Consider the following 19561-nt stretch of genomic DNA (forward strand, 5'->3'; position numbering starts at 1 on the left):
CGAGTCCAACCCAGCCTCAAGACCTCACATAAACCATGGCACCCAGTGCCACATCCAGTCTGTTTTAAACACATCCAGGGATGGTGACCCCACCACCTCCCTGGGAAGACCATTCCAGAACTTTATCATCCATTCAGTAAAAACCTTTTTCCTAATATCTAAACTTGGTCTCCCTCATTCAGCATGATTTGACTTAACCCAGAACTGAAAGGATCTGAACTGAACTCACCACAGATGGCATCACTCTCATCTAAACCATCTCCACAGTCATCCTCACCATCGCAGGTCCACTGCTTGGAGATGCACTTGTTTGCAGAGCAAGCAAACTGATTCCAGGAGCAGGACGAATCTGGGGGTGACACCAGGCCCTGCATTTGTTAGGTTCACAACATCACTGCATTCCCTGCTGTTTCAAGCATGGTTTAGGATTTTTTGCACTGCTCCTTTCTCTTCTCCCAGTTTCTATGTACTAAAACGCTCCAAAACTCTGCACAATCCCAATCTTGTTATTAAGTATTTTATCAGTTTCTGCAAGTTTGCATTCACCAATACATTTTTAAAAATAAACAGTGAAATATTCCAAAAGACATTCCAATATTTTCAAATATTTTGTAAGTGGGATGAGGATAAACACTTAAAAAAACTGTAGCCTGGTTTGCATATTTAACAGCTGCTACAACTATAGTGAACTGCTTTATTTGGATAGTAGGACAGTGAGGACACAGTTCAAATTTTCCAACTCAGCCTTCCTCCTGGTATTCCAGAAGTTAACTCCATCTTTAAAAGATATCATGCTATTTTTTTTTCACAAGAAAAATTTTTGTGTTTTTTTAATCCCATTTACACTTTTTTATACATTGAAAATAAAAGCCTAGTTTCTACATTCCAAAATCAGCCTGCAAAACTGTCCTAAATCAATGCTATTCTTTTCTGAAAAATTCAGGTCTTGCATTTTTCCCAGGCTTCTTTCTTTGCATTTTGTTGCAACTGATATTGATGACAACAAATTTTAATATTAACATTAAAAAGAATTTTAGGTAAGAAATCTGAATTTAAAGGAGAGCATTGTAATAGGTATCTCAAAATGGGCAAGATCAATCAATGGGGTAGGAAGCATTGACTTAAGAACCCTTCCCTTTTGCCCACAAAAATCAGCTAATTCAGTTTACAATACTGTACACAAGAGTATAACACCTGAAAATGTAAACACCAAGTTATGCTTGACAAATGTGGCCAACAAAAAAGACTCTGATTGTCACAGTGCACAGCACTTCCTAATTTCAAAGTTATGAGATAAAAATATACAATGTAAACTGCAACTCAAATAGGGAAGCATGTCAGTGGGCACTTGGTCATGAAGAGAGTAATAAAATAAATAATAAGTAATAAAATGTTCAGTCATGGTAAGAAGTAAAGGAAAAAACCACAAAAAACTGAAAAAAACCCCAAATTTCAAGTCTTATTTAAATTGGGAATAGAAACGTTGACACTACTTTCTGGTACAATTTCATTACAAAAATAATCCATTCAGGTAATCCACAAATTGAAAAGACCAGCTCTCACTAGGAGTAAAACCAACTTGCTTTGTGCCTCAGTTAGGTAAAATTTAAGAATCTGAAAAGATCTGAGACAGAACAGACCCTTGACCCAGTTCACAGTTCATGCTGTGTTATATTTACATCACTTTTGTCATTACTTTAAACAATTATAGCTGTATGGTCTCTGATGCAAAGCAATGCCTACTTTGAGCTTTGCATATTTCCTGCTGGGGTCCAGACACTGATTCAAAGTCATTATATCTGTAAAACTCTTCTAATGAGGAGTTGTGAAGAATTAGTGAAATTGTTAAATATTAAATTAATAGAAAACTCTGTATATAAATATGTCCTTAAGAGAGAAAAAAGTAAATTAAAGGGCTTTCATTCTGGCACAAAATAGAATTTAAGGTATTGGCAGCATGAAGTATTAGAGTTGAATCTGAAAACACGGCATTAAAGATTTTTTTTTTATAGAATCTCTGAGATATAAATACACATTTCTTTGTTTCCAAAGTGCATTAGTGACTAGAGAAATACTAATAAGACAAAATGCTCACCACAGTGCAATTCATCTACTCCATCCTCACAGTCTTTCTGCCCATCACAAAGCCAGGTGGTCAGAATACATCTTCCACTAGGACAACCAAAATAATTTTCTTCACATGTGGGTTTGTTTTGAACTGTGATAAAATAAAGAATGTAATGTAAAATGGTCTCTACTAGTATGATTAGGAGCCTAATACATTTCTGCTAAATTTCTGAATACTGATGGACAATGTGTTTATGTCTAAAAATGGGGAAAATAAAATGTGTTCATAAAAATAAATAAAAAGTGATAGCTAAGTCGTTTAGGGAGCTGAAATAGTTATTTTTTATTTTCTTTTAGAGAAGAATCAGAGCACAGCTTCAAACTAAATCAAAAGGCCTAGAGAGGAAAGTATTTCAGTTTACAGGTTTTGAGGTCAGGCAGGTCAGCATTGCTTGTTGTTTTACACCAGCTTAAGAAATTGCCCTTCTGAACTTTCTGCTGTCATTTACAAGATAATCTAATTGTGGCAGTATTTTTGTCACTGGGAGAAGCCACAAATCTCATGCGTGCACTGACTAACAGGAGCTCCACCAGTGATGCTGGAGCAAGAGGTTTAGACTTGGTCAGAAATTAATAAGTTCTCCCTTAGCTTTTTAGTTTTGTTGAGTCAGAAAGTAATTTAAAATTTGAATTTTATGAATGATTAAGAAACTAGGTGTGAGGAAGGAAAACATGCCACATGTGGAGTTTCATGATGCAAGCACAAATATTGGTCTAATAACAGCTTATTTTCAAAATCTTAAGCAAGATCCTGGGAAAACCCAGGATGGAATTCCAAGTACTGCAGACCACTGAAACTCTCTGCCATGATTTTCATTATTCCTTCAGTGTACTGGATTTGTTTTCAGCCTCCTCTCTTTTAAAAGGAAAGGTAAAGTAAACATTTATGGATTCTACAGCTGTATGAATAAAAAAGAAAAAAAAAAAAGACTAAAGAAAGAAGTGGAACATCTGTGATGACTTGGTAGGTATTAAGAGTTCCCTAAGCAAAGCTACCCTCCATGAGTATTTTGCTGTAATTTTCTGTAAGAACAATGACACTGAACCAAACTGCTAATGGGAATTGCAATATTCATAACAGAAACAACACTCAAAAACTTAATGTGCCAGAGCTGGTCAGTTTTGAATGAAATGGCGAAGGAAATCACATGTAGGCTGAGTGGGAATGGTATTGCTTCCAAGTAAAGGGAGGAACGATCCAGGCAATTAGTCACACATTAAAATGATGAAACATTTTGGCACACATTCGGAATTCAGAGAGAAGTAATACAAATAAATGGACAATGGAATAAAATGCACATTAGTGTACTTATGCAACATTAGTTTACCGAAGCTGTAGCACACTGCTCTCAACATTTTCCTTGGTATGGAAAAAAAACCCTTTCTTTGTCTAAAAATACAGCAAGTTAAGCTATTTTGGCCTTAATCAAGTGTTATATACAATAAATTCTTCATAATTAAGAGATAATCTAGAGAATGTAGAGATTAGAATGAAAACTCTAAGTTAATATGCATCTATTTTATAGGACTAATGGAAGTTCTTAATGACAGATTTGGCTGACAGTACTGCTGAAGGCCCAGGTTCCTCTGGATCCTGGTAATATTTTTGTCAATAAATTTGGCACAATGTATATGAGAATTCTAATAGAACCTTCTGGTGACACAACAGGATTATCACACAGATAAAGAGAATATTAAATGGAAAGAATCAGATTATGTCCACTACTATGCAAAAATTTGATGGCATTGAACAACATAAAATTAGAAGTTCTAATTTTACAAACGAATAAAACTTATTATTATTTAGTAAATATTTACTTTTATTTAACACTAGTTCTTAGAGGAAAGAGAGTTACTGGTCAACAGGAGGTTAATTTTACTCTAGAATGAATCAATTATAAAAACCAATAGAAATAAAAATGTTTCCATTTTGAATGTAATATTCTCAAACTCAGATGTGGAGTTCTGGATAAAAATGAAGCAAACACATAAATTCCCTCCTTCATTAGGTAAGAACTGAATATTATGAATAATTCATTGGTTAACATTAAAGAGAACTCCAGTCCTGTGTCTGGGGCTCAAGTTATCATGATCACTTTTTCCTGGCTGCTATCACAAAAACAACCCTGGTTTCTACCCTGGCAGCCTATTCCAAGGACCTCCACCAAATAAAAGAGAAAGTAAAACAAGTCAGCAAGAAAAGAAATACCACCCACTAAAGCAGTAGCTAATAAAAGTTCCTGAGTGATTATGCTGATGCTTGATGAGCTTGACATTTTAATGACTCGTGTTTTACTTAAATAAAAATGATAAATGACAGGCCTAACCTGGAGGAAATAGAAAGCTAGACATTACAGTTTGCTTCAGAAAAAAAGTCAACATTCATTTGCAATAATTTACATAATCCCAGGAAAAACAAAATAAAGGTGAATAAACTGCATTCAGCATTGTAATAATGTCTATGTTAAATAAACAAGTATTGACCGAATAAACATTTTGCAACACAATGAGAAACACTCTCCCTCCCCAAATAGGACTTTTTTTCTTTGTTTAAAAGGTAAATTAATGTTTTGGGTTTGTTTTTTTTTTTTTAATTTTTTTTACAGTTACCTGGGCATTTTAGTTCATCTGTATAATCTCCGCAGTCATTAGACCCATCACAAATCCATTCTGGCAGTATACAGAGGGAAGTGGAGTTACAGCTGATAAATCCTGAAGATTTTATCCCAAGTTTATAGAAGTAAGCACAGTTTGTATTATCTGGAAAGAGACAGAAAATTACCACACACCTAACACAGCCCGAGAGCCTCAACGTTTAATTTTCACGTTGGGCTGGAGGAGCCCATGCAGGCTTGGAATCCCAAGCAGCAACACCCAGGAATGAACTGCTCCAACACAAGGAATAATCAGGGAGCAGCTGCTGGGAGGGAGTGGGAACACAAACTCACTGCAGTTCTTTTCATCAGAGGCATCTGCACAGTCAATGATCTGGTTGCACCGTGCTGATTTCCCCACGCAAACCCCATCTGCACAGCGGAACTCTGCCGGGGCGCACGCCGCGTCTGCAACACACGGTTATAAAAGATGAAAATCTGTGTGCTAAACACACTCTGCAGATGCACATCAGACACATGATGATGCTTAATCCTTCTGCCTTTCAGAATGAGGCATTCAGAACACACTGTACCCTTCCAGCAGACGTGTGATTTGGAGTTTATTACACCTTCTAAGTTGCTAATTTTTTAATTTATTTTTTTAGCCTAAAAGTGTCTCTAGGTAATTCAATTCATTTTGAGATAATCAATTGTCCTGGTTTTGCAAGATGGCAGATTTCCCCAAGAGGCTGCTGTTTGTGAAAAAATTGTGAGCCATGAGAAAACTGGGGTTTTTTCTTGTGGAGAAATCTCCATAATATTAGCAAGAGGGACTTCTCTCCCTAAGTGAACTGAAGAAAGACATTCTTAGAAGTGGCAACTTACTGAAATTTTAGGTTTTGTTTCTTTACATTGCCAGTGGGAAAGAAAAGGTTGTGAGGGAAGAAGTGGTGTTCTGAAGGTTTTTTTATGATTCTTATTACTCTTTCTTCTAGTTACAGTTAATAAATTTTTCTTTATACCCTTTTAAAGTTTTGAGCCTGCTTTGTCTTTCCCCTAATCCTACCTCACAGCAGGAAGTGAGTGCACTGGTGATTGGCCAGCACTGAACCCACCACACTCATTGGTGCGTTGGCCAGGAAATCTCAAGATTCATGAAATCTCAGATTGTTGAACCAAAACCACTACATGAAATTGGTGTTTCCACCTGGTTTCAAGCTGAAACCACCAGATCATCATTTGAGGGAGGAAGCAGCATTTTCAGGATCATCCATGAATCTCAGTTTATTTCCTGTAAAACCAGTTTGGGGCCTATATGTTTTGCCCCTTACTTATATTTAGATAAATGATCAAAAATAATTTGGTGCCTTCAACAACTACTTGTTGCTATTTAGCTTTTAGTTATAAATCACATGGAATAATATCCCTGCCAACCTTTCTCAATTGTAACTAAGGATTCGTATGGTCTGCTTGCTGGTCTATATGCATTGGCTGTTGCACGGATATAAATATTCATGTTAAAAGATATAAATCAAAAAACAATTCTGATATGAAGAGGAGAACAATTCTAGTAAGCTTTGCAAAGGACATGGATACTGCCATGCATCTGAGAAGCAGAGAAATGGAGCATTTCCTGCTTCAGAGGAGAAGCACATGCAGAGGAGAAATCACCATCTTTCAATCTGTCTGCAGTAAAGTTACTCTCTCATTACTTCACAGAAGATACAGCACCTGTATTTTATATTTTATACATATAAAATATAAAATATTATATGCATAATGCACATGTATATTTTATATTTTATGGCCAAAACCACTGTCTTTCTAGAAGACACTAGGTGCAAACCAAAATCAGCCTTTGCATCAATCCCACCATATGATTAAATTACATGTTATTTTCCAGCTACTCCTATTTGCATAATGAGTATTTACAAAGCAATACTCAGAAATCACCTAGGAAATAGGATGCCATTTACCTTTGCAGTCAAATTCATCAGAGTTGTCACCACAGTCATTGGCACCATCACAGACTCTGTCACTGGGAACGCAGCGGCGATTGGAGCACGGCTTGAATCCCTTCCGACAGCCTCTGTTCTCTGGAAAGTTAAATACCAGCTCATGATTGGATTGACACCTCATGAAAACAGCCTCACCCTCAATCCAAACAAACAATCCAGAACAATATTTTAATTGGTGATGCATTCCAAGCTACAGGAAAAAAAAAAAACCTTCAGAAATTGTTCGTACATTATGCAGAACAACTTGGATGGATATAGGGATAAAGAGCAATAAATGAAAGCATAATGAGAAAGAATGACCAAAAAAAAAAAAAAAAAAGAAAAAGGGTGGCCTAATTCCCAGCTTTCATTATCTTGATACAAAATGCCCATGTACTTTAAATGCATTTGTTTTGACACACTTTTTTGGGGAGAATGTTTGCATGTGGCATCACACAGAATGAAGCATACCAAATTTGGCCTAAACCAAAACAGGGATAAATGGAGAATAAAATAAAAACAAACATTAGCAGAGATTTCTGGATTTCTGAGCACCAATACCAACAGCGTTCTGCTCAAGAACACTATAGAAGAATGTATGAATTTTACATATAATGATATGTTTGAAAATTCAGGACTGATTTACTAAAGCCCTAGTTATGGCAGAAGTCACAATAATAATGTTCACTGCATTATTTATTCAAAATAATGAGTCCAGTACTCTGTTCTTTATCAGATTCAGAAAACAACACCCTGTATATGATCTAGTGCATGAAAGGACCCCAGTTCTTCCAGGTTTTTCCTCCAACATGTAGCAAAATATTTGGTACAGTTGATTTAAATGAGGCAAGGTGTTCACTGTCACACTGCAAATTAATAGAATGTCCTTCATAAAATTATGTGGCAAATCCATGGAAAGACAAATTGTTGGTTCTCAGAATCACAGAATCATGGAATGGGTTTGAAAGGACCTTAAAAACCATCTCCTTCCACCCCAGGCCATCCCAAGGACACCTTCTACTATCCCAGGCTGCTCCAAGCTCTGTCCAACCTGACCTTGGACACTTCCAGGGATGGGGCAGCCACAGCTGCTCTGGGCAACAAATCTTGTATTTATAAATCTATTTAAAAATTTAATAAGTAGAATTTATATATTTTACATTACTGCACAATAAGGTGTCTTCCATCTTTAAAAAAGCACTTTGCCATGTTTTTTCCTTATTTTTGTTCTAGACAGAAACATGAGAACATTTGAGATGCTTTTATTAAATATGTCAGTTAATACATGAAGTTTGGAAGAAAAAAATATTTTCAGGTCATTTTTTCCATGTCATGTCTAGGTTTTCTTAACGTGTGTTGGCATTTTCTTCCTGAGCATCTTGGCCGAGCAGTTGGTGTGAATAAGAGGAAGGAAACTAAGCATGTTTAACACGAAAATGACAACAGGAAGGTGAAAGATCTGGAAGTACCCACCACAGTAGAAAAGTTTCTCATCAGACTTGTCCTTACAGTGAGCAATGCCATCACAAGTCAGCTGATAATCAATGCATTCACCGTTCCCACATTCAAACTCCGAATAGATGTTGCAAGTAGAATTTTTACCTAAAAATAAACCACATTAACACGTAATTTTTAAAAGCTTTTACAACTAGTGAAAATGAGAAAACATGCTGGCTGCATTTCAATTTTGACCTACATGAGTTTTGAAAACCTGAGTACAAAACAGTAAAACACACCATGGCATCAGAACTTAAAAGCTTCTACAACGCGAACCTGTAAAAGAAAATACATTGACAAATATCCATGAAGGAACATGCAGTGAAACAATTCACAAGCACCTCATTCTGATAAGATAAAAACTTTGGAACTACTGTGCTCAGCTTCCTTCAAATCACCCATGCCTTCTCAACCCCCAGCTTGAATGATAGAGCCTAAACCCCAAGGCAGAAAACCTGCTGCTTCCATTTTACTTTTTTCTTTTATTCACAAAAACCTTCCTCTTCTCATTTAGTGGATGTTTTATCTCTTATTTTAGAAGAGAACCAGGAGCAGTTAAATTTTTTTACTCTTTTACTTAAGAAACAAAAACATTTCAGAAAGTGGATGCAACAGTTTGGTCATGAACTTCAGAATAAGTCAAACATCTGCTTTGTGAGTCTGGTTTTAACCAAAATATCAAAGTGAAGAGAAATGAGGAAGATTTAGGACAATTTGAGAAGAAGAACAATGGAGAAATTATATCCAATTGTTATGCTTCTTTCTTGTTTCCATTATAATCACTTCTGCAAAAATTCAGAAAGAACCAATGTCTGTTATATGCAATAGCCAAGCCAATATAAATTCAAAGCATTTCTTGACTTGATTGAAACATGAAGAAAAAGTGCTGAAAACAGATTCTGAATAAGGTGAGATCTGGTCTTGAATATGATTTATTTAAAGGACTTCAAATGTCCTTTACATTTGAAGTATTTTTATCTCTTTTCCCTCCATTTTCTAGCATTGTAAGAACTTACGGAGAATAATTATCAATTACATTTGTAGTTAATCTAGTTCAGCATCTTAGACTGCAATCTTTAGAAAAAAAAAATTAAAATAATAAAAGTATATATAGCATAACCTGCCCTCAGTTTGAATCTGACTGGACACCCTTGTAGAGATTTCTTCAAACTCCATCTTGCAGAAACAAAGAATTTAAACGCCTTTCAAATGGTTCCTTTGATGACAAGTAAGTAGTCAGAGCAGTCATTACCCATATCATCATCTCTCAGAATTTCACTGAAGCTTTGTCTCAAGACTCTTGACTGGCAGTAAGTTACACAGCCTAATTACACTGTGAAAGGGCAGTTAATTCCTTTTCTCAGCTGGAATTGCTAACTTTCAATTGTATTGAGTATCACTTGCAATTCTTCAAAAATGAAGAAAGGAACTTTTGATCTCAACGCTAAACTGAAGTCTGTCTTGTTTCCATCCTTTCTGTGCTACTCTACCCCATCATTTAATGTCTTCTTTTTTTTCCTGATAGCTGAGATCAACATTTCCTGCAAACACTTTACAGAATAATTTAGAAGATTAAATCTTATTTCATGTCCTAGATGACAATTTAAACATGGTTTTACCTAAGAGCAATTTTAAGAGTTGCAATGCATTTGGAAAATATAAATGCCATATAATTACAAAATAAATTGTTAGGCATGTGAATTCATCTGCTGAACCTCTCTCACTTCCACTGCCAATCACTGGTTTGACAACACAGAAAGATAGGTGAGAAAGTGCTTTAATTAAGCAACTTCAGTAGCTTATCCCCCATAACCCTAGGGAAGGATACATACACATATTTCTATCTATCTTAGCAGTAATTGTGATAAATACATAAAAATTCTATAAATAGGAAACAGCGGCCCACTACCATAATAGGAGTTTAAGGAGAGTATGAACATGTTTTAACCCCCCAAAAGACTTACAAGACAAAAAAGTTAAAAGCCTGGTTTGTGCTGAATAGCCAGATCAATTTTTTCAGTATACAGAAGAGATAAAATGAATGGCTTGGGCCAACTGTCCTATGAAAGCCAAGTGCCTCACAGCACAGAAAAGCATCGTGTCAGCCACCATTACTTACTCACACATCTGTTATCATCTATCAGGACTCTGTCCCCTCTGCACGAGCAGTTCACTCGTCCATCAGGCGTCAGAAGGCACAAATCATGGCAGCCTCCATTCATTTGTGCACAGGGAGATAACTCACCTGGAAGACAAATGACAAGAGATGAACTCTTATTTTATTAAATTTGCTTCAGTGGCCAATGTCTTTGAGGGAGCAAAAGTCACCATATCTCAGATTCATGGGCAATTGATTCGCGTTTTATCGGTCAGATGAAAATGTCAGCATCCTTCAGATGCTGGCATGCTAAAGATAAACAAACACCTGGAAAATAATAGTTTTAAAAACCTGCAACAATCAAAACTGCAGAAATTTGACAGGGAAGTATTTAGCTGCTATCCACTGAGCTTCAACACCCATAGCAGAACATTCCAAATAATGCTTATTTACTTGGTGTGCTGGGTTGTAAGATATGTGTGTATTCTATTGCCATCTGTTAGAGGTGGGGCGATCACCTTCTGTTAATTGGGCAGTTTTCTTTATCTCCTCCACAAATCAATCCTCCCTCTGGGACAATTTCTTCTGTTAATGGGCCAGGACACTGTTGAGTGCCCCTGCATGGCTGATAAAATTCGATCATCCTATTGGGAGATGCTCCATTCAGGGGGAGGAGCCAATCATTCCTACCTGGATACAATCTGAGGTTTGGAACACCACAGCAGCCTTTTCCCACTGCATTGCCAGAGGAGCAGCTTCTGCTGCCCTGCATTGCCAGAGGGAGCCCAGGCCCATCTCCAGCAGCCCTGGAGCTGCAGAGGAAAACTCCCCCCTTGTGCAGGATCCCTGCTCCAGCAGAGCCACAGCTGGCACTGCAGGAGGCTGAGCCACCATGGGATGGGGCTGTGCCACCACCCTGATACACAGGGGGTCAGGGCCTGTTCTGACTCTGGCAGTGGATTTTTTTTTTTTGTTTGTTTGTATTATTGCATTTGTATTTTAATTCTCCTAGTAAAGAACTGTTATTCCTATTCCCATATCTTTGCCTGAGATCCCCTTATTTTAAAAATTATAATAATTCGGAGGGAGGGGGTTTACATTTTCCATTTGAAGGAAGGCTCCTGCCTTCCTTAGCAGACACCTGTCTTTTCAGACCAAGACACTTGGGAAAAGGTTATATCCCATCTTTTCTTAACAAAAGAATTTATGAAACACCAACAAAACACTTTTTACACAGCTAAAGCTAAGTAAAATCCCCGAAATGAATGATATTGGCATTAGGAAAACTGCTTTGTAGCTTACAGCTGTTGGTGTCGTTGGCAACAGCGATGATTCCCATGGGCTGGTGCGGGATGTCGGAGCGCAGAACTTTGGTGTCACCTCCCGTGTACTTGCTGGAACGCAGGATGGCTCTCCTCACTCCATCTGACCAGAAGATGTACTCATCATACACAGCCAGGCTGAGGAAGGTGCCTGGGCCAGACTTGACAATGACCTAAAATGCAGAAGTGCAGAAGAGAAACAGGAGAGGAAGTGCTGTCACTGAATGAGAGAATTTTAAAGTGCAAACTGCGACTCCCATGATGTTGATGCAAAACACTTAATACTTTTATACCTGCAGCACCTGGGGAAATGAGATAACAGCACTTAAAATGTGTTAAAAGGATGCCACAGGCATCCAAATTTCAGAAAACCAGGCATCTGTTGCTTAATTAAAAAAAAAAAAAAATCACAGTTTATCTAAATGCACCTGTAAAAATACCTACTCAACACTTTACCTGCTTAATAGCTCCAACAGAAGAGAGAAGAGGTTCTTTCAGCATGGCTGAAAGTCTCAAAATTCAGTCTTTAGGAACCAAAATGAACTGAAGAGCTTTAGAGCTGAAGAGTACTCACCACATCATCACATTAGAAACTTGAACCCTAAACAATAAATGTTTCAGGTTTTCCAATTCAGAAAAAAAATACAATCACACCACAGTAATAACTAATTTAAAACCTAGAAGGAACAAATGAATTGAAGATCACTATATAATTTGAAAAAACTATCACTATAAGGTCACTATAATGTTTGAAAAAAAATTCTAGAAATACAATGAATTTTATCTCAATCCAAATCACAGCTCCTGTAAAATTTTTGCATATGCTCTTTCTTTCCATATATCAGAATTTAAAATTTCACATTATTAGCTTCCCTTCTGAAGAATATGATGAATTTATATCGGTTTTTTAGTTGAAAGTTTCATTTTGGCCGAAGAGAATTACTGCAAGGGGGTTAACATTTCTCTATTAGATAATGGATATAAATAATACTCTTACTATTTTTATTTAATTGTATTCTAGGTTTCTGTGTGAAAAAAGTAGTAAGTTATGTATATTTATAAAGTGGGAACAGTTCTCATCCAGGCTATGTAAAAAAAAAAAATCCTTTGTCTATGTGCAACTTATCATAGGGAAATTGGGATAAAACTAGAAAAATAATATCCTTTAACACATGTACTTAGATCACCATGGTTTTCCATCTGCTTCATGTGCTTTATCCCCTTTCCCAGAGGGAGTGTATAACAGTGATGGGATTTCATGGAAATCTCCATGAATCAGCAATCCTTTGTGCTTGCAAGGGGATGCTGTGTGACAGCTCTTTAAAAAATGCTGGAATGAGAAGAGAGCAGTAATAGTCAATCCCATATTTAATTATTAAATAATTCATGGTGGGTGTGTAGCAGTCTTTCTCTACATAGAACAAATGCACCTACTATAGAGGACATCCAAATTTCATGTTGTGAAACAAAAGCCCCCACTTTTGATACTACAGCTGTGCCTTTGAGACTAAGAAGGTGCCCCAGTTCTGCAGGATTCAATACCAAAGGATGCTCCAGGTTTGCTCCCACCTGTGCCAGTTCAGGGTATCTCAACAACCTGTTAGCATAAATAATTCTAGTCCTGTGCACAGGAGCACTCCTGTCCATGTTTAAATTCACTTATACAGACAGAATGTCAAAATTGCTTACATTAATCAGATAATTATAACAAATTCTGCTACACTATGTACATCATGTATTTCTGCATATTTTAAAGGGGGTTGGACAGCAAATCATTTTACCCAGTAAAGATTTCTTCCCAGTGATAAATATCCCAAGAGGACAACTTTTCTCTACCCAACATTTTTCTGGAATAAAAAGTATTAAAAGAGAAATGGGAATAAATTAATGGTAAAAGATTTTTTCTCTAATTGTGTACATTTCCAGTAAGACATTTTTCCTAATACACTCTGAAAAGCTTACAGTGTTCATATTCAGACATTTCAGGGGGAAAAAAAAAATATAAAAATCATCTATGTTTCTGGAAGATCTTTATGAAATCTGGCCATGCAGATTTTGCAGCCCTATATTCTTTTCTGTGATAGTGTGAAACTGTCCCAGTTGGAAAGATTTTATTGTAAAAACCAAGACTAAAGCGCTGCCCAGCTCAGCTTTTTGTGCTGGGGAGCACTGTCCTAAATTATCTCAGATTGTAACAATAGAATGCAAGTTCACTACAGAACTGATCATTGCTGTTCACCCTTGGGAGAGCTGAGATCCAAATACAGTGCTACAAAACCAAACATTTTTTCACTATTGCTCCCTGTATTTCATTTCCTGGAGTCTCTGTATTATGTCACAGTCCTATCCAAGGGCATTGGTTTTATTCAAGAAACTAAAAATAAAGACTCCATATTTCTATCAGCTTTTGGCCACCTTTACTGCTCATTGAAATTCTAATTCTGTTATTTAATAACACAAAGTTGTGACAATTTTTATTTCTATTTTTTTAATTCTAAATTTATGCTTGCAACAACACAAGTACAATTTTAAAACTTTAAGGAATCATGAAAAGACATCCCTACCATCTCTTCCACCTGCAAGAGTGGAAGTCAGACACATCCAAGTCAGACACACCCATGCTTTAATTCTAAATGATACCAAGGTTCAGTTACAGAAGATATTGCAAGCTTTAAGTAATAGACGAAAATTTTTCTCTGGCTTCTCTGTTTTTTTCATAAATGCACAGCCAAACCTAAAGCTTGCACTTCTGCTGTAGACTGAAGAAGATATCTGATAAAATCTGATTGAATAAAACAGAACTTGGAATGCAAACTGTGAAACTTCTTGAATTGCATTAAAACAGAAATTCAACAGAACAAAAACAAACATCCTAGAAACTGAAAGTTACAATTACTGGCAGGTTGCAATTACATGAAAGTTATAATTACCAGAAATATCTCTAAACCCAGATTTATTTTAACAATCACACCTATAGGTCTTCAAAATTATAACTGAGAACAAAACATTCCTTCTGGATGTTTAAAAAATAACTGTTTACAGGAAGTTAACAATGTTTCTAGTTTTTCACACATTAAATGTTGCAAAATATTTCAAACTGAAGAAGAAAAAAATAAATCAAAGTAGCTCATAATTTATTAGAAAAATAAGTCCAAGACTTGAAATTAGCCTTATTTGCTGAAGGCTCTTTTTCTGTGCTCTTAAAAAAAATAGTATTTAAAGCACTGAGCAGCTAAAACAAGATGTAGCCATAATATTAAATCCAAGTAAGGGCAGGAGAAAAAAACAGAAGAAAATGGGAAAAAATAATAATAATAATAACAATAAATGTCACTTCTGTTTTTTAAACCAGAAGATTTGACAGAACAGAACAAAAAATGTTAAAAACCCAACCCCCAAAAAACTTTATATCTTTGAAGCAATAAGGAGGAACAATAGTGACAAAAAAATCTTCCAAACTTGAAAGAGCATTCCTGAAACCAAATACTGGTATTAAAATATCAGCTCAACACAAAAATCAATAAACTCTTACAATCCACTTTAAAGAGTCAGTTCAATATTGCTAAATGATTTTCTACTAATTCATTGCAGTAGATTATTGTGGTGAGCAGAATGAAGAAAGAAGCTGCTATCTGGAAGGAAATTCATTACATTGCCATTAGCCTTTCATGTTCTGCTACCCAATTTCTACCCTTGTTAACCTAACTGAAACCAGAGAGCAATGAAGCAGAGATACTGGGGAAAAGGCTAATCTGTCTAAACAATTTTTGACAGGTGGTTGAGGACTGAAACACCCCAAAGAGTCCGAGATCATCAGAAGAGCAGAACAATTATTACTTGCATTGAAGTCACAGAAATTGGGGATCTCATCCAGATGAACAAGCACATGAGCAAAGTAAAACAACTGTCCTGGAAATATTATTTTTCACTAGGGTAATAATAGAGTCAACAGGCTGGGTTCTGGCATTGCTTGTGTCAGTAAAAATGATCTACAGGGTGATCTGCCACTCTGCTGAAGTAGTGCCAGAGGCCAAGCAGCCTGCTGGGCCTTTCCTTCTGCCATAACAATCCTCAGCTAAGCGATGCAGGAAGAGTGAGAACCCAGACCAGTGCTCTTGACCACAGAATCAGCTGATTATCCCACAACAGGTACTGGTGCAACACACCAGAGCTCCCAAAAACCCTTCAGAAGAGCGTGCTGGACACAGATCACTGTGTTCAGGAGGTTTTTGTTGTTGTTGTTTTTTTATTTTTTTTTTACTGCAATGGAGAAAAAGAGGTAAATTGTCAGAAAGCCAAACCAAGAGGCAAGGTACACAGAAAAATTGGAAGTTTCAATGTTCAATCGCTGAGAAAACTCAATGATCCTTTTCTTCTTGCTGCTGCAAAGTGACAGCCAAAGGCCTGCTTTAAAAAGTAGTATTCTAGTAATGGTTTCTGTAACGAAGTGGCATCATGTCCTACTTCATGTCTGTGATGCCTACTTTGTTCTACCTTATGTAAAGATGAAGTTAAACTATTTAATCACAACCTACTACTTACCTTGTACTTAACTAATTACCTTGTACTTCTCTTTTGTGTTAGTAAGTATATAGTCAGAGACTGAAAACTTCAGAACCTATTTGGATGGTTTGCCAAGTTTTTGATACAGTTACTGCATATGAAAGCATTAGTGAGCTGTGGTCAATTTTTATAGAAGGAAAACAAAAAGGGAAAGCACACGCCTATCCATGCTGATTGTACTTCAGTTCTGCTATTACAAGCTTGGCTCTCCTATTTTATGCTGAAAAAAAATTGTCTAAAAATAGCATGGGGAACAACTGGATAAGATTCCAAAAAGCCACGTAGTTTTCATTTAAGATGAAAAAAAATATTTCAAAGTTCATATATTGCATATGAAGCACTTTTAAAAAGTTAATACTTATCAAAGTGAGATGATGCTCACTCTTGCAAAGCTGGGAATTGAATACAAGCCAGAACATGCCCTTCATTCATTATATCCTGAACTTTGGGAGTTACAAAGTCCCTGAAATGAAGATTTCATGAAATACAAGAAATGTAGTGCTAAAGATGTAACAAAACCACAAGCACAGATCAGCTGCCTTCAGCACAGTCCTAGTAAGAGATCTGCTTGAGCTGAAGCTAAAAGAGTGTTCAAGGACCAAAATATATCATGATGAAAGACTAATGGAGAGCAGTTCAATATCTGAAAATGTATAGTTAGAAATTATTAGAAATAGGATTTGAGTAACACATAAGCATTACACAAAAGAAATTCTGAGCAAACAAAGCATTATTTGTATTTCAATAGAGTTTAAAGCCTAGTATACAACTAATACTAGGAGAAAATTAGGCAATTATTAATCTTTCTGTAACAATTTCACTTTGAAGATAGTAATGAATGCAAACAAACATACAATGGGAATGCACAGAATATATGTTTTACTTACATATCTTTGTGATCCATCGTATTCACACCTCTCAATTTTCCCCAAGCTGCCATCTGAAAAGTAAAGTTTCTCTGCCCTGTGATCAATGGTGAGTCCATTTGGTGTCAGAATATCAGTGCTAATGATAACCTGGGCATTTTTGCCTGAGAGGGTGGATCTCATGATGCTCGGGAGCTGCTCATTCCAGTTAGTCCAAAACATTAAGCTGTATTAAAATCAAAATAACAAACAAAACCATAAGATACATTTTATAATTTAATTCTCTACAAAATGAGCAACAGAGAAAAAAAAAATAAATGTGTTCATGAACAACTTTGAATGGCCTCTATAAATAATTGTGGTAATCAATAGTGAATAAGAAAATGCAACAGCCTATAAATAAATTATATTTATAAATTATAGCAGTTATGTAATTCATTAATTTGCATAGGAGTACAATTCTTTTCTCTTACAGATCTGTTCAATCCTGATCTTGTCTCTGTAGTAATTTACCATTAGAGAGAGGCACAAGCTGTGTAATGATATAAACTTAATTCACTTAATGTGTATATTAGTAATATTTAACAGTGAAATTAATCTGCAGCTTCTCCCATGTTAGAGCTATAATACAGACCCAAGGACTGGTGTGCAGAGAGTTGATAATTGGAAGAAAAGGACCTTAATGTGCTCTATAGGAGGCTCAGTCAGGCCCTTGTTGCTATTAACAACAACAGAAAATGTTATGGACCAGGCTGCTGATGGAATTCTAATCCATGGACTGACAGAACCTGCCCCTCCTCTCATTGCAATCTCCATCAGAACTTTGGGGTTTATTGGTGGTACTTTGGTAATTGTATTTTACAGTGAAGCATAAACTCTTGACTTGCATTAACAGGACATGAAGTCACACGTGCAAATATGCTCCAATACTCATGCAGCTTTGTACATTCAGCTAACACAACTTAAAAATAAAATTTAATACAGCAGAAATGTTCCCCAGCTTCCCCAAAAGACAGAGACAGTTACAAGAAGCAGAAAAAGCAGGTTGCCTTTCTCCTAGAATCAACAGAGAAAAATTAATGTATCTCAAATGTGTAAGGCACTAAAGTAAAAATAAAAATCCTGTCACTAACATGGTATTTTTGAGAGTGGCAGTAAGGAACTAAGTTAAACTTTTTTGCAGGATTTTTTCCATTGATACATACTTTTATACAACACTGATTTCTGTGATAAACACATGGGCCACTATGTTGCACACAAGAAATTCAGACTTCTTTTTGTAAGTCCTTAAATTAATTTTGGACCTTTTTTAAACTTCAGCAGTAACAGGGATGATGCCTTGTGAAGGCTGACCTAGAACAGAGACTAGAGAGAGCTAAAGAATAAAGTAGGGATTTATTAAAAGGCCTCCATGGATCCACCTTGGGCAACACAAGAGCCCAGCCAGGATGAAACCCAAGATGAACCAAAATGGTCACAAAATGGATGACCAGTCACAGGAACTCTCACTCTGATCAGTTCTGCTCCATTTGCATATTGCAGTTAATTATCCAATTACAGCTTTAGACCATGAGGTCCCATCCTGCTTGCTTTTCTCTCTTCAGTCCATGTTGTTTATGCTCTTGGGCCTGAGATTTGGATCATTTGTCCTTGGTCCCCAGGTAGAGAAGGAATTGCTTTGTCTCCCTACTCTGTGAAGGGAGCTCACCATCCCCTAATATGAAATTCAGAAGTACACATTAAAGCAGCACAGAATCTGAAAAATATAAAAGCTGAAACCTGAGGCATCTGTGACATGTCTGAGAAAACGACTACTCAGTAATTTGCATTTAGCTCACTCTTAAGAAAAGCAGCTTGATTTTTTTTTTTACGTTCCATGAAAATGCAACGATTATTTGATCTGAAGCGTAAAAACATATGAAATATTGAATCTTAATTCTGCAACTTCTTTATAAGAGCAAGACAACAAAAGATATCAGCAATAAAACATGTTAACATTTGCCTCCTAAACGGAGAAATCTAATCAACCTCCGTAGGGTTCAGCAACATCGGCTGACTGAAAGGAAGGAGTGTTGCTTGCCACCAGGCAAGAATTAGGACTTGCAGGAGAGATGTAACACCTACTTTTGGCATTCATCCAGGGCCAGCACGTGGGGATGGTCGTCCTCAGCCATGGTGATGACGGCCTCGCGGTTGAACGCCCCGCGGCGCCGCTGGTCCACGCTGTGCCTGGTGATGGAGGACGTGGTGGAGCTGGTCCAGTACAGAGTGTCCCAAGCTCTGTGATAAGCCAGGCCCTCCACTGACCCAACATCTGCAAGATACAGTTACAGACGGCAAATCAAACTCCAGCCAATGGGTTGGTTTTGTTTGTCCTCAGAGCTGATCCTGCAGACCCGCAGGGTTCGGTTATTTCAGTTTATTATAATTTTTATAATTTCTTCTGTTTGTTTCTATTGTAATAAAAATCTTATGATTTTCATAAACTTAAATTAAA

General features: G+C 36.6%; 1 protein-coding gene across 1 annotated transcript in view; it reads right to left on the reverse strand.

Moving 5' to 3' along the window:
- LRP1B (LDL receptor related protein 1B) overlaps nt 1-19561 on the reverse strand; it is a 631162-nt gene that overhangs the window by 109304 nt on the left and 502297 nt on the right. Inside the window, exons 42-51 of the mRNA XM_066553313.1 lie at nt 19189-19378; nt 17086-17290; nt 11616-11808; nt 10335-10460; nt 8192-8320; nt 6698-6817; nt 5076-5189; nt 4738-4887; nt 2096-2218; nt 230-349 (exon numbers count right to left, since the gene is read on the reverse strand). Coding sequence (XP_066409410.1) covers nt 230-349; nt 2096-2218; nt 4738-4887; nt 5076-5189; nt 6698-6817; nt 8192-8320; nt 10335-10460; nt 11616-11808; nt 17086-17290; nt 19189-19378 — 1470 coding nt within the window. The remainder of the gene's footprint in view (nt 1-229; nt 350-2095; nt 2219-4737; nt 4888-5075; nt 5190-6697; nt 6818-8191; nt 8321-10334; nt 10461-11615; nt 11809-17085; nt 17291-19188; nt 19379-19561) is intronic.

The sequence above is a fragment of the Molothrus aeneus genome, chromosome 7 (genome assembly GCF_037042795.1).
Source record: "Molothrus aeneus isolate 106 chromosome 7, BPBGC_Maene_1.0, whole genome shotgun sequence".
In the NCBI taxonomy this organism is placed as follows: Eukaryota; Metazoa; Chordata; class Aves; order Passeriformes; family Icteridae; genus Molothrus; species Molothrus aeneus.